This window comes from Tenrec ecaudatus, chromosome 12, assembly GCF_050624435.1.
Source record: "Tenrec ecaudatus isolate mTenEca1 chromosome 12, mTenEca1.hap1, whole genome shotgun sequence".
In the NCBI taxonomy this organism is placed as follows: Eukaryota; Metazoa; Chordata; class Mammalia; order Afrosoricida; family Tenrecidae; genus Tenrec; species Tenrec ecaudatus.
In genome coordinates, this window is record NC_134541.1 from 53,605,672 (window position 1) to 53,620,763 (window position 15,092).

A 15,092-nucleotide genomic window follows, 5' to 3' on the forward strand; every position below is an offset into this window, starting at 1 on the left:
GGTGGAAGACTGCAACACCACAGGGCAAAAGCGAGTAGAGTTTCAGGACCGGTGGGGGGCGGAGGTGGGGAGGACGCCAGGGCGCAGTGACGGGAACCAATGGGCTGCCAACTAGCGTGTCTCCTGCGTGCCTGCGGAGATTGACGTGTAGGACACGTCAAATTGATCCCTGAACTTCGCAGCTTCCCGATCAGACGAATTTCTCCCAATTGAATGAAGTTCACTCTGGACCTGGGGTCGCGGGCCTGGAGGGTGTCCTGGGAGCGGGCGGCCGGTGTGGTCGCGCGTGGTGGCGCGCGAGGCGGCTCTCCGCGCCTCCCCAGCCCTCGCCCAAGCCTCTGGGGCTCTGGGCTCCCGCTCGCCCTCGCCCTCCCTCTATGCCTCTCGGGCAGCAGCAGCGCCCAAGCTCTGACGGACCTCGGCGGGCCCAGCCCCCGGCGTCCCGGCGCCAGGCAGCCGGCTGGCCAACGCACCATGGGTAAGGGGCGGGCAGCGGGCAGGCGCGGGTGGGCTGGGCAGCTGTAGTGGGTCCTGTCCTCGCGCCTCCTTTCCCTTTCGCCTGTTTCCTCTGGGCCACTCAGTCCTGTGGTCTGCCACACTCCCCAGCCTTCGGGGCGCAATTTGGCGCGACCTCCAAGAGTGTCTGTCCCAAGTAGGAAGGACAAAAAGGCAAAGCGGGCTGGAGGGCACAGGGCCTTTCTTCGCAGCCCCTATGGCTGGCTACCCCTACTCGCAGAACTCTTCCCAAGCGGCTGGACCCCTGGGCGCCAAGCCGGTTGGGTATCCTCGGGGATGCGCGGGTCGCCTGGTCTCCTTTGGCCACACGCCTGCAGGCTGTCCCCGGGGCAGCGCGGCCTCGCTTAGCTAACCGCCAGTGTTTTCTCTCCCCGGTCTTCTCGCTCTCGCCTGGCCCGTCCGCAGAACAGACGTATGGCGAAGTGAACCAGCTGGGAGGCGTCTTCGTCAATGGCCGTCCTCTGCCCAACGCCATCCGTTTGCGCATTGTAGAATTGGCTCAGCTGGGTATCAGACCCTGTGACATCAGCCGGCAGCTTCGCGTGTCCCATGGCTGCGTAAGCAAGATCTTGGCGCGCTACAACGAGACCGGCTCCATCTTACCAGGAGCCATTGGGGGCAGCAAGCCTCGTGTCACCACCCCGAACGTGGTCAAGCACATCAGGGACTACAAGCAAGGTGACCCCGGCATCTTTGCCTGGGAAATCCGCGACCGATTGCTGGCCGACGGCGTCTGTGACAAGTACAACGTACCTTCTGTGAGCTCCATCAGCCGCATCCTGAGAAATAAGATCGGGAGCCTTGCGCAGCCCGGGCCCTTCGAAGCCAGCAAGCAGGCGCCACCTCAGCCAGCGCTGCCCTATAACCATATTTACCAGTATCCCTACCCCAGCCCCGTGTCTCCCACGGGCGCTAAAATGGGCAGTCACCCTGGAGTCTCAGGCTCCGCAGGCCACGTCAGCATCCCCCGTTCGTGGCCTTCGGCGCACTCAGTCAGCAACATCCTGGGCATCCGGACATTGATGGAGCAAACAGGTCAGTCAGTCATGGCGGCCCCTGCCCTGGTGGCCCACTAGGAAGGGGGAGCCATCAGCGGGCAGGAGTGAGAGTGGGCAAGGGAGGTGATTCTGGGTCTTACTCAGAGGGGGGTTCAAGGCTAGCAGGGGAAGCTCCAGGGGCACCGGCCTTCTGTGGGAGTCCTCGGACATCTTGAACTTTTTATGACAAATATGGAAAATATTTCCCAATGGAAGAGCAATCGCAGACCACAAACTCAGAGGCCTGAAATTGCCCTTTTTTATTCTCGCAAAAAGTATGCAAACCCCTATCGACAAATCTAAGCCAAACAAATCGCTCCTGGAATTCTTCAACCCCTTTAGCTTTCTGGATGCCTCACTGTACCTCCAACAGGTTCCATCCACGTCTGTTCCGGGCTCAGTCAGCCTTTGGAGTAACAGGGAAAGGTGCCCTGTGGCCAGTCTAACCTAGTGTAACCTAGATCTTCAGCAGGCCTAGATTCTTAGGGACCTGAAGCAGGAACCTGATTGATGGCCCATGGGCATCTGCGGGGTGAGCACTCATAAGTGTTTGTCTTCTGCATGCAATTGGAACTCGGCACCCTATTGGTTCTCTTTCTTGTGGTGGCCGTGCCGTGGCGGGAGTCCTGGTGGTAGTAGTGTGGTGGTGGAGGTTTGGGGACAACCTGTGCTCAGGTGAGACATGTGGACCTAAGGCGGGTTTCTTGTTTCTAGGTACTAACTTTTACTTCCTGCAGCTGCTTGGGGATAGAGGGCTTCTAGAAGGCTAAGAGGCAGACTTATCTGTAGCCCGGAGATAGTAAGGGCCACGGGAGAGATGCTGCGATCGGTGGCTTCTCGGGCTTCACACGGGCAGACTGCGCGGGGGTCAAAGCTGCGCTGGCAGCGCTGGGCATGGCTGAGCTGCGGATGGTTTGATGCGGCTCTGAGAGGAACTCGGTGGGTTCCAAAGTAGTTCCGAGCAGGATTGTCCCTTCCACCTCCAGGCGCTATTGAGGCTTTGCAAAACCTATGTGTCAAAAGGTCATGAACGTTGAACATACAGGCAATGGGTATTTGCCCTTTAATGTTACACTTTTGTTAATGTTGACTTTGAAATGAGCTAACCTCTCCTTGCAATGCATTTCTCATCAAAGTCCCTTTATTTTGCTGCTTATGCAGGTTTAAAATATTTGAAAAGGTGCAGAACCCCCTTTTGTACTAAAGTCAGGCTAAATAAGAACCGTATGCACCTGTTCCCTCTTACCTACAAATTCTACTTAAAAGCAAACTTAGGAACAGGGAGAAAGATCATCATTGAATCCCCATGCCTCCTTGTAATTCTTCGGCGACTGTTGTGAACATGTAATTGGGACCCAGCAACCTTTTCCAGGCGCTGTGTCTGCTGGGTAGCTGAGTTTCAGCCAGCCTCTGGATAGACAATCCAATTCAGGGGAAGTAGCAGGACCAGGGCTGTGATGAATGAGGAGCCTGGGCAAAACTCTCCTCATAGTCAGCCTAGGAGCGAAAGCGAAACGCTGCGATCTGATCTGTGGATCACTCCCCGCCTCTCTGCAGCTTCTTAGTGTGACCACCTTTAGATGTTGAGGAATCCTCCGCTGGGCGGCCTTGGGACAAGAGCATAGGTGCTTGTGTACGTCTTGGCGGGGGCGAGGACCCATAACCCTTCTACTCTGTCATGTGCCCCAGCAGGGGCCCTGGCTGGGAGCGAAGGCACAGCCTACTCCCACAAGATGGAAGACTGGGCCAGCGTGAATCGCACCACCTTCCCGGCCACCCAAGCAGTGAATGGGCTTGAGAAAACTGCCTTGGAGGCGGATATTAAATATCCTCAGGTAACTGAGCAGTAGGAGACATCCTTAACTACGAAAGCAGAATAGATAGCAGAGGCCAGGGAGACAGTCAGGGAAATTGAGCAAAGCAGTGGGTGCCCTGGAAGTAGTTCTCTTTTCTCCAGCTCACTGGTTTGTGTGCGTTTGGAGGGGCATTCAGTTGCCTTGGCCAAGATGCCTTTCACTTTCTGTAGATTCAAAGCGAATTCCTTGTTCCCATTGCTAGTATTGCAGTTATTATCACAATTCGAGTGGATTTTAAAATACAGGCTCTACATAACAATTATAAAGCCCTGCTGTGGTATTAGCTGTGGTTAGGCTTCCAGTGATGCCAGCAGTTCAAACCCAGTGGGAGAGTTATCTACTCTGAAAAAGATTTACCGTCTCAGAAGCCCTATATAGAGACACTGTAAATTGGTTTCATAGTCACTGCCTTGCTGGCAGTGTATGTGTGTGTTTAACTATTACAATTAGGGTGGATTAAAAATTTAAAAATTTTAAAAAGAGCTCCTATTAATAGCATTAGAGGCCAGGCCTCAAGTGAAAGTAATTGATGGAGACAATTTGGGGGAAATGAGGATTCCTCACTTCTGGAATGATGTGTGCTGGAGAGGCCAGGGAGGGAGACAACCTGGGAAGCCTTTGGCTGACTATCTGTCCCCTCTACCCTTAGTCTGCCGCAAGCCTCTCAGGGGTGGGCAGCTTCGTTCCGGCCTGCACCTACCCAGCGTCCAACCAGCATGGTGTGTACAGCGCATCAGGGGGCACTTACCTCGCCCCAGGTCCGCCTTGGCCACCTGCACAGGGTCACCCGCTGGCACCCCCTGGGGCTAGTGTGGCCGTGCACAGTGGGGAGCTCGCTGCAGCAATGACCTTCAAGCATCCCAGCCGAGAAGGTGAGGGGTCGGGCAGGGGTGGGCTGGATGCCCTGATGACCAGGGAGGTGGGCTTGAGCCTGAGAAGTGACCATGGAAGAAAGGAAGAGGAGAGAGGGGTGCATGTGGGGTATAGAGCCTCAAATACCCCAACCAGAGTCATGGTTTATATTATCCTGTCCGTTGAATCTATGCATGTAGTAGGTTAATTTCTAACAATGTGTTCAGAAACATATGCCTATATTTATACAAAGATACATTGAGGTCGAGTGGGACTCCAGGTCTGTTCCCCATCTCACAAGAGAGCGCTGGAATGTATGAAGAGAGGAGAAAGAGGGTCAGGCTGGAAGACAGAACTTCTGGGTTCACATCTAGCTTTTTGTGCCTACTCGTTATTTCCTGAAAGAAAGGTTAGCTTACGTCCTCTGGTGAAGATTTACGGCTGCCGAAACCCAAATCAGCAGCTCCACTTTGGCCTAGAGTGGAAATTGGCTTGGTGGCAGTGGGTAGGTTTATGTCTCACCAGGTTATTGTTTCTCTCTGGACCTCAGTTTCTCTCTCTGTCCATAAAATGTCTAGAAGGCACCCTCCAGCTCAGCCTTTCTGTGCTCTACGGAGCTGTGCCGTCACACCCTGGTTTCTCCTTGGATTCATTTAAAAACAAAAACACTTCCCACAGGAAAGCAGAGAGCAATTCAGTCCCATGGCCCCAAGTTCAGGCTCTTTTGAATTCTGGATGGTCCCAGAACTTCCTTCCTTCCTTTTGTCCGTTCGTTCATTTATGGGACATATAGCAAGGTAATCTCTCTCTCTCTCCTTCTTCTCTTAAGTCTCATCTTCAATAAATCTGCTCCCGAATAAGCCAACTCACAGGTCTGAAGTACTTCAATGACTGTCAGCTGCATGCGAGTCATGTTCTTACATTGACCTTTGGCTTCCGAGTTTTCCTTCACCTTGAGAAGTTTGCCCTTGCGTATGTCCTTATTTTTGTGATTGGAAAAAGGAGCTGATTAGGTTTCATTACCTCCAATCTGACGATATTTAGATTTGAATGGGCCAGCAGTTTGCAAAGACCACGGGAAAGAAGGGTGTCATCCCAGGGCACCGCAGGGAACAGGTCACAGTAGGGAACAGATGCATGCACCCATATTACAAAAGACCCTTTACTCGTTGATGCGCTCACATCTGGCAGGGTGTGTGTGTGTGTGTTGGGGGTGGGGTGCAGGTGGCAATAGGGCAGGCAGAGACAGAGGGTCATGAAATCCAGGCCAAAAGTGCTACTTGCAAGCAGTCGAGTCATTTCTGTGAGGCACAGTGAGCCCTGGCGACATTAACTAGGAGAGAGAGCAAGGATTAAGATGAGAAAGGATGCCATGTTTGCTCTTTCAGAACAAACATCTGACATATTAGGATAATGTTCACTTGCTTAATTATAGGCAAATTAAGTACAAAATATTTATAAAAATTGAGAATTATGACTGTTTTATGATTTAAATTCCATTTAAATCACAGGATACTAGAACCCATTCAATAACAGGAAAGTCAAAGTAAAATAACTTCCTTAATATTAGTAACTAGAACTCCTGTATGTAAGAGCAGATAGTGAGTGTCAGGGTGAATATATAGCTTTCTTGTCACTGGTCTCTAATCTTCTCAATAAACTAGGTTATAAGTTAAATTAGTAGTCAAAATAAAATTTACTTTATTACATTCAGCAACAAATCCCTGAACTAAGCAGGTTAATTTTAATTAGAAAAGTATATCCACAAATGTGATTGATTCCCCCTGATTGATCCAAAAGGACAGGAAGACTTTGCACAAGGATAGTATCTCTTCGGAGGTAATTTCTAATCGAATGTACTCTGTCCTGGGGTGTTCCAATCTAATTAGAAACAGCTATAAACCATAGATAATAGTCCAAAGTTAAAACATAGGGTTCTGAATTTTAAATTAATTCTAGTTAGTTCAGGGGAGAGTTTTCAACATTTAGACTGGTTGATTTTATTAGAAGATATTGTTTCTTCAGAAAGTCTATGTAATGACTCTGACTTCCTTATCACTTTTGCCATCTATATTATAAAACATCACACTTCATTGTCAATGATTAGAAACACTGATTATAGAACAATTTCTGGTACTCATGGCCCTTTAAAGGTGCAGACAAAAGGAGCATTCAATCACTCAGCCTCATCATTATAAAAATAATTTCTCAAGCTGGCATATATATATTTCTTTGAACCAGAACATAAAAAACAATCATATGTTAGCTGTCATTTTTTACAGGGTGAGAATTACATACTTGACTTATTTTTCCCCCTCACTTCAAAACTATACTACCACCACGCAAACCAAACCACTCTACATGATTTGAATCTCCCTTGGCTATTCTAATTATTCCTTAAGAGGAGACAATTTACTATCATTAGTTGTTCAGTTCCTAAGAATGGCAGGACTAGCATTTATGAAGAAGCATGGCATTTCCTTTTGATCATCTTGTATATGAATAGAGAGCTAAAAAGACAATAAGGGCAACTGAGGGAGCACATGGGCACATTGGCTGAGAGCTTCCTGAAAGTTCTCTTGGGTTGAAGCCACCAGTAGCTCTGAAGGAGACCTGGTGCTGTGTTCCCTTAAAGATGAGAGCCAAGCAAACGTACCACCTTGTCTTGTAGGGCTACTGCTTATGAGTCAGCATCTGCTGGAGGACACAGAACAGCAATGTGGTATCTATCACCCCGCAAACAAACGTCTCAATGGCAACTGCAAGGGAAGCCTAAACAAGTATCAGAATATGCAGTACAATTTTTCTTAATTTTATCTTGAAAAATAGTGATGAATCTGGGTTCTCTATTACATAGGCATAAAAAGATGACTTCCATCTCCCATCCCTAGAAAGGAAATTTTAACGTTGAGATCTGAGTGAAAAATAGGAACACTTCACTTGAACAACCCTTTGAGGGCTGTCATTCAAGGAAGTTCAATACCCATCAAAATGTCCTTCGCAGTCAAGTCATCACCATGTAGTCACCTTCCCCAGGGGGTGACACAGCCCACAGGTGTCCCTTCAAAGTACAGAATGCTTTCCACAAGCCACCAACATTTCTTTTAAATCCTTCTTGGCTAGACTAATGATACAGAAATAGAATTTATGAGATACTATATATAGGCAAGATGCTCTGGTGGTACAGTGGTTAGGAGTTGGACTGCGATCCACATGGTGGCCAGTTCAGAACCACCAGCAGCTCCTCTGGGGAAAGACTGGGCTTTCTACTCCCCTAAACAATCTTGGAAACCCACAGTGGGGTCGCTATGAGTCAGTAATGGCAGTGAGTTTAGTTTGATATATATGTAAAGCAAATGGGTTGTTTTTTTTTGGGGGGGGGGCGGTTATTTTGTTAAAAGAATGAATCCCAGTTACCTTTACCCGTGGATTCGTTCTTGAGGGATCTTACAAATGAAGGCTGTGCGCAACACTGCAGTTCCATTTGACCTAGCTGCTTCTGAGCCCCTGCCATCTTCCCAAACCTGGAGAGCATCCCACTGTGCCTTGCAAATTACAATTATTATGTTATAAAATGCAGACAAATTATGTCCCAATATTTAAAAACCCATGTCTCTATTCCTGCCCCCAGAGTTTAAATGAACCCACAGAATCCCTAGTGAGCCCAGCCCTGCACATTCTCCACTCCTGGGTTCTCAGGGTTGAAAAAGGAGGGGAGAAGAGACCCTTTGTGAGACACTGGCTAGAGCCATAGCTAAACCTGGAAGCTGGATTTTCCCCGGTAGTTTGGGGTGCAGTCACCTACCTAACGCCCCATGCCTATTTTTCAAGCATTCATTTTTGTTTGCCTGTCTCTAAGACAACCAACAAATGCCAAGAAATATTTTCTAAGCAGGTCCTCACCTTGATGTGTGCCTAGAGATGGAGAGAAAAAACTGAGGAAAGCTCTTATGCTGGGCTGTCACAACTGTGTCTATGAAAGAGAGAGGGGTTCAGGGGAACCTCTCTGTCTGAAACTTCTTCCCTTTGGACATTATTTCAACTAGGTGTGTGTGTGTGTGTGTGTGTGTGTGTGTGTGTGTGTGTGTGTGTATGAGAGAAAGAGACAGACAGACAGAGAGGCAGACAGATGCAGGGAGAGAGAAACTGCATACACAGTTCTTATCAAGCAAGCCAAGGTGTAGGCTACAGTTGGGGCAAAGGAGCTTCAGAAAGTGGATGGATGGATAGATGGATAGATGGATAGATGGATAGATAGATAGGTAGATAATCCACAGCTCCCCTTTACCCCATACACAGAGGTCCTAAACTTCCTTTTCAACAACTTGTTTGAAAGAAAAGAAAACTGAATTAGTCCCCTTTAGGTATAAGCAAATTTGTTTTCCTTGTGCACAAAAAGCCAAGCCACCAGGGACAACAGAGGTTGTACAAGGGTGGTGTCATGTACAGTTTTCTAGTCGTCAAACCGGAATTGGTGGCCCCTGGCAGCAGCTCTGGGAGGCACAACTAGGCTAGGTAGAGGTGGCAGGAGAGTCTCATGGGTTGCCACTCCACATCATCTACCTCTAACGTCTGATCTGAAGACCCCATCCATCCTCCCCCACCCTCCATCGCCCTTCTCCCAGTCCCCAGTTCCCCTTTACACCCTCTCTATCCCCAAAAGGTCAGTAGCAGTGCCTGTCTTTCATCTTCTTTTTGCTGTGGGGTGCAGGGGTGTGGTGTGAATTGGGGGAATGGGAGAGCAAAGGGAATTGCTTCCTGTGGGACATCAGGGAGCTCTGGTGAAATGGCCCCCACCAGAAGTGCAGCAATGGAAGGCCAGCCTTCTGGGGGAGGGAAAGAGTGGCTGAAGGGCTGCCGGGCTCTTGGAGAGATCGGGTCCTGCTCTCCCCAGAACCCTTGTTTCTAGTATGCTCACTGCCCAGCCTGAAGCTGCTGATACTTTAGTTGTTTCCAGGTTGTCTGGAATTGGGGACTCAGGGTCTCTCCCATTGCTGGTGGATGACCCAACATCTTTGTGCTTTCTTCTCAGCGGCAGACCAGAAGCGGCCCAGCCCGGGAGCCAAGGCCTCTGGTGCCCTTGGGAGCTTCCAGGGACTACCCATCCCGGCCTCCACCACCTAGGAGCAGCTTGCCCCAAGCCCCAGTCCAGCCTGGAGGAGGTGGACCAACAGACGGACAGAGCAGGGCACTCAAGCAGGACCCAAGGAGACCTGGATGCCACTCTGCAGTCAGCCACGGCTCTGGGGTAGTCTTGTAGGCTGGCCTGGCCACTAGGCTTCCTTTAGTGGCCCTATTTCTAGTGCTTTTCTGAACTTTTGGGTCTTGAAGTGGCCTCCTGGTAGCCTCTCCCCCCCCCCCTTCTGTCTCCAGGCGTGTTGGTCACCTTCACTTTGTCTACTCGTTCTCCCTTGCTAGCTGTCTTTCTCTTCCCGCCCTCTTACTCTGCCTCCTTTTCCTTCTCTGTTTTCCTCTCATTTCTCTCCCTCTTCTTTTCAGACCCCTGTTCTCCATCCCACCCCTGTTCTTATGTTTGCTTGGCTCCTCACTTTTCTCTGCTCTGTGGATCTGATTCCGTCTTCCTACTTGTGTTGGTGCCTTTCATAGACAAGGGCTGCATTCCACCCCCTTTAAAGGGCTGCAGACAATTCCTTAAGCAGCTGTGACTCAGTATCCCTCACCCCTTCCCCTTCCACTCAGCTTCAAGTCATCTGGCCTCAGACTGTGGTCGTGGACAAAGTAGCCACAGCCGTTGAGCTTTATCCTAATGAGTTCTCACCCAAACCAATGGACTGTCAACTTCGAGACTCCCACCACCGAGTATATTGACTGGAAATCTGTATTTTCTCATTATTCAAGGTCTGGGCTTCTCTTTGTTTTCCTCAGTGATGATGTCACCTAATGGGAGAGGCGGGGGTGGGTGTGGGTGGGGAGGGACTCCAGGAAAGGGCTGGAGAGAGCAATGGTGTTTTCAGTAGTTAGAAAACCCCAGGATCTTGAAGTGGCTCCTTGCCCCCAACACAGGGATTATGACAAATGACAAAGGCATCATGACTGTCTTTTGGTGTTCAGGGTCAACACATTTATTGATGTAAATCCCAAACTGCTTCTGGATACAGAAGTACATTTAAATTTCTGGTGTGCAAGGTGTGTGTGTGGGGGGAGGGGGGGGACACAGGAAAAGCTTTGGGAAGAGTCTCTGAGAGCCAGACAGTACACAACAGTTGTTAAATGCTTACAAGTTCCAGTGCAGTGGTGGTAGGACTATGGACAAAAAAAGGCGATTTTTGAGATAAAAATGTCCCTGGTAAGAGTCATCTAAACTGTTAGGCATGGACTAGAAGAGAGGCCTAAGTGCCCTTGGTAGAGGTGAGCAGGGGCTCTCGTGTCTATATTGTGAACATTGTTTGCCTTCCCTCCACTCTTCACCGTTTCCTCAGGATGCTTGTCATTAAAAGGAAAGGATTTGATTGGTTTGCTCGTTTCCAACCCAATTGGGCAAGAGGTGAATGAGAAAGTAAAGTGGGGGTGGAGGGCATTTGCCATGGACTAGCCTATCTCTCAGCAAGATAGCCAAGGGCAGGGCAGTCTGAGTGAGGTTCCTCCACCTGTCGGCCCACAATCTCAAGGATTAAGTAAATAGGCAATATGCAGATTTCATCCTAAAATCAAGCTAATTCTTACAGGAGTAAAATGGACGAAAGGCAGTAAGCAGTCTCTGGTGTATTTCCCAGTACATGTTTATCATTCTGAAACCCAAAGTATGTGATCTCAGGCTACCAAGTCTAAGAGGACTCTAGCGAATAGTTTTGATTTTCTTCTCTGCTAGGTTTTCTCTAATCATCCATTGAAAAGTTTGATGGAAGGGGATTTTTAATGAAGTTATTGTTCTTCTTAGCAGTAGAGCAGAAATTACTATCCTTACATCTCTTGGTAACCGTATCTGTTGAAAGTATTAGTCACCAGGGAATATTTCCTTGCTTTTTCACATAGAGATTTTCTTCCCAACTTTCCAAAGTCTACATTAAAAAAAGTGACACCCCGTTTTTATAAATTAGATTATGAGGGGCTAGAAATGGTTATTTCCTCCGGGCCATATTGTAAGGTATGAATTATAGACCTTGACTTTGAAAATGGGTCCCATTGTCTCATGGGAAAGCCACGATTGAGATCTTCCCTTTGAGAACCTAGGCTCTCTACCCTTTCTAGCCCGTCCACCACGTGGAGAAACTGGCCACAATAATAACAGGAATAAAATACGGCAAAAAATGAAAAGCTCCCAGACCCTCGTCTTCTTCTACCTCCCCCCCACCTCCCCACCAAGCCTGTCTCCATGTGCTTAAATAAACTTTATACAACACACCATCTTTTCATCAACAGGATTTGGGGAAGAGGAAGGCATCTCACCCCTTTCTGAAGAAATCAGGACCTAGACAACCTACTCTGTCTCTGAAATGCCTTTATCCTCATTGCCCTGAAACGTTCCACTTAGCCCATGTTTGGCCTAACCAGGGTTAAAGGAGAGAAGAGCTGGCAATACACCTCAGGATAAATAGAAAGGCCCTATATTTTAAATGCGTTTGCAAGGCAAAGCACTTTACAAACCTGTCCCTTGTGGTCCCTCCTTCCCACTGGAGGGCTGGAGGTAGGACTTTCAAAGTTACATGGCTCTGGAAGAGCCTTCCCAGAGGATGGGCTTGGTTTGTAGTTACAGTGCCTGCATGCACTAGAATTTCCTGGTGGAGAATACAGAACACACCTTTCTTGAGGCTGTAGGCCATAGAAGTACCACAGTAAAATCAATTCGAAGCTCACTTCCATGTCTCTATTTCAACTCACGGTGACTCTATAGGGCAGAGTCTATCTGCTTCTGTGGGTTTCTGAGGTTGTGGATCTTTATGGGAGCAGAGAGCCTCATCTTTCTGCTGCTGAGCAGCTGATATGCTTGAACCACTGACCTTATGCTGCCACAGCTGCTTAGAGCCCTAGTAAGATAGCTGTGATGTAGTGTGACTGAGGCCTGTGACCTCTTGGTGAAATGTATCCTCCCATGGAACATGTACATTATGAGCTGCTCTGTAGGAAGACAGAATTAATATTGCTCCACATCTCTGGAAATGATTTTACCAGTTGTGCACAAATAGTAGAGGAGGCTTATTATGGTTGATGTTGGGTTCCAGAGTGTAGATATTTAAGAACTTATTAGAATATTGCCATTTTTTTCTTTGTGCATGTGGATCTCTGGAGGTCTGGGGGACATAGAGTAAAATTATAGAATATGCTGGAAAGAGAATACTTTGAGGAAGAATTATCCCCCAAAGAGCACCAAATCTTGCCATAAATTAAAAAAATTGATTTTCTTTTTAGTCTAGGGAAAAGGTTAACAAGTACCTACCCCCCTATGTGGAATCCAACTGTTCAGATAAAGCCCTTGTGACTTTTTAAAAACAAATAAGTGCCATCACTAGATCAGATAAAATTAAAAGTACACTTTTAGAAAATTCAAGCCGTGCCTACAATATTAAATGAAAATGGAAAGTTTCTTTCTGCCCTCTTCTCTGTCCGTAAAGGTGAATATGATTGCAGTCTTATGGATTCTTCCCATAAAACAATGCACATAGCAGGACATTTGTGTCTTTGGGTATGTGCTATTTGAACGTGCCCATCAAAAAGTTGTGTCATTTACACACAGGTACAACTGGGAGAACAGACCTCTGCAGACAATTAAGTTTTTGCTCCACTGTCTGTACTCTTGTTTTCCTCCACGGATGCATATCAATCAGGATTTACTAACAACAGAGACTCTGTAAAGAGGATCAGCTTTGTGCCTTAAATGAATAATTCCAGGATTTTGCTGTGTTCGCCACTGGAGTGAAGTGTTCACAATGGGCTGTGGCAACTTCCCTGGGGATGACAGCTGGTGTTTTTGGAAGGAGGAAGGAAGGTAGGCAAACCAAAGGGAAAGGGGACAGAGGAAGAAGAAACCGTTTTAAATGTGGTCAGATTGTTTTTTAATTCCCGTGAAGTGGATTTGCCCTTCCTGGCAATATCCAATCTTATTCTACAGACTTCAGAAGGACATTAACAACTGCAAGGGACCTCGTGGATAAGGTTTTCCTTTTCCTGGAAGGAAGGGAGTTAGTCTCTTCAGGGTAAGCTAGAGGCAATGGGACAAGGAAGAAGCTGCCCTCATCCTTACAGCCCGGATATCTAATACCGGCACACGTATCTTTTCACCCTCTCCACATTCATTTGGGATTGAGGTGGAATTGACTTCCAGATGGGCTAACGCCTCTTTTGAGCCGCCATTAGTTCAGAGCACTCACTCACAACTGTGTTTACATTACTCTCTCCACATTTGCTTTCTTGACCACTCTTAGGAGATGGGACCTGTTGCACTGAGCTGTGGTCTGGGTGAAAGCACACTGTAGATTTCCTCACATCAGTGTCACAAGCTAAAATTGGTCTGGGTTCCTTTTCTTTCTTTTTTTTGTGTGAAAATAATGGCAAATTTTATTGGCAGAAATCACAGAATTGAAATGGCAGAAAGCCAGGTTAGAAGTTGATAGGAAAGGAGGGGAGTGGGTTCCTTTTCAAAGGACATTCCACTTGCTCCACACTGTGCTGGAGAATATGAATTTTGTTTTTCCAGGATATGCCTAAGTTGAAAGGATTGTACATCCAGGTAGGCTATGCATTGAGAAACACGTACTGCTTATATTTGAAAAGGTTGGAGGTACGCAAAGACTGCTATTTGGCCTTCCCCCTAACCTTACTGTCTAAACTAGAGCCGCACTCACCGAGGAAGTGACCTGTGATTGAGACATTTCTAGCCAAATTAGTGGATCTCAGTTTTTGTCTTAGACCTTTGTTTTGAATTTTTTTTAAAAAAAGGATGGAGCAAGGAGGAGCTACCCTGTCTTCTTTGTCAAGTCAACTAATAAAATGAGAGCCAGACAGTTAGCCCCAATCCAACTTGGGAATTCTAACCACTTGGAATAATTATACTCAATTATGTCTGTTTGGCGTTGACACCCTTGTTCACTGAAGAAGAGCTCTTCTTCAGGAGAAGCAGCTTGTGTTCCTCTTTGGAAACAATGAACTGTCCAAATTAAAATGCGGAATCCTAAGTTGAGTTACGGGTGCCGAAATTTCAACTATACTGCAATGTCATCACCTGGGTTACCTTCACTGTTTTCCTTTTATCTTAAGGATGAAATGAGCTTGATGGAGTGCTCATTTAGTTATTGAGTTGTATTTTTATATTGTAACATGTTACTTTCTTTTTCTCCGGTGAGATCTATGGACTTAATGAATGATCTCTAGTGTCTTTTCTTGTATAGGCCACACAGTTTTAATTATGGGAAGTGCTCCTAGTCACTGGTGGATGTGGTTTTAGCTTTATGAAATTTTTATTTTACCCAAAACAGAATAACAACAAAACAAAAATTCTTTAACTTCATGGTTTTGATTAAACAACTCTTCTGGAGTGAAAACTAAGAAATGTATATTTGAATCTATTGAAGGAAATCGACTTTTAAAGAGTGGCATTAGAATTTAAAATTTTTGAGACGTAAAAAATTAAAGGGCTCTTGGCAAATAAGTTCTAGTATTGTTAACTTGATATAGAAAACGACAGAAATCCTTCTGGCCACCAGGGGGAGCACATATTTTTCCATGAAGGTAACAAACAACAGTGAATAGGAAAGATTCATCCTCCTAATAAAATTGTGAACAACAGCTTTTTGCAATATTACTTTTTACTTATGTTTGTTATTTTACTATTTTTATAGTTGCTTTTATTCTGGAACAAAGGGAATAGTCTGGGTAT

General features: G+C 46.9%; 1 protein-coding gene across 1 annotated transcript; it reads left to right on the forward strand.

The window, feature by feature from the left end:
• Window positions 1–213: 213 nt before the first annotated feature.
• On the forward strand, window positions 214–9,385 carry PAX1 (paired box 1). The gene is made up of 5 exons (XM_075527898.1): window positions 214–478; window positions 922–1,551; window positions 3,246–3,388; window positions 4,059–4,281; window positions 9,294–9,385. The coding sequence occupies exons 1-5, from the start codon at window positions 214–216 to the stop codon at window positions 9,383–9,385; spliced, it is 1,353 nt and encodes a 450-aa protein (XP_075384013.1).
• Window positions 9,386–15,092: the final 5,707 nt, after the last annotated feature.

What these genes read in the sequence shown, in the direction of transcription:
- PAX1 (XM_075527898.1), top strand. Translation starts at nt 214, where the DNA reads ATGAAGTTCACTCTGGACCTGGGGTCGCGGGCCTGGAGGGTGTCCTGG. An exon ending in CGGATATTAAATATCCTCAG is followed by an intron (nt 3,389 to 4,058) that starts GTAACTGAGCAG and finishes CTCTACCCTTAG; the next exon opens with TCTGCCGCAAGCCTCTCAGG. An exon ending in CAAGCATCCCAGCCGAGAAG is followed by an intron (nt 4,282 to 9,293) that starts GTGAGGGGTCGG and finishes CTTTCTTCTCAG; the next exon opens with CGGCAGACCAGAAGCGGCCC.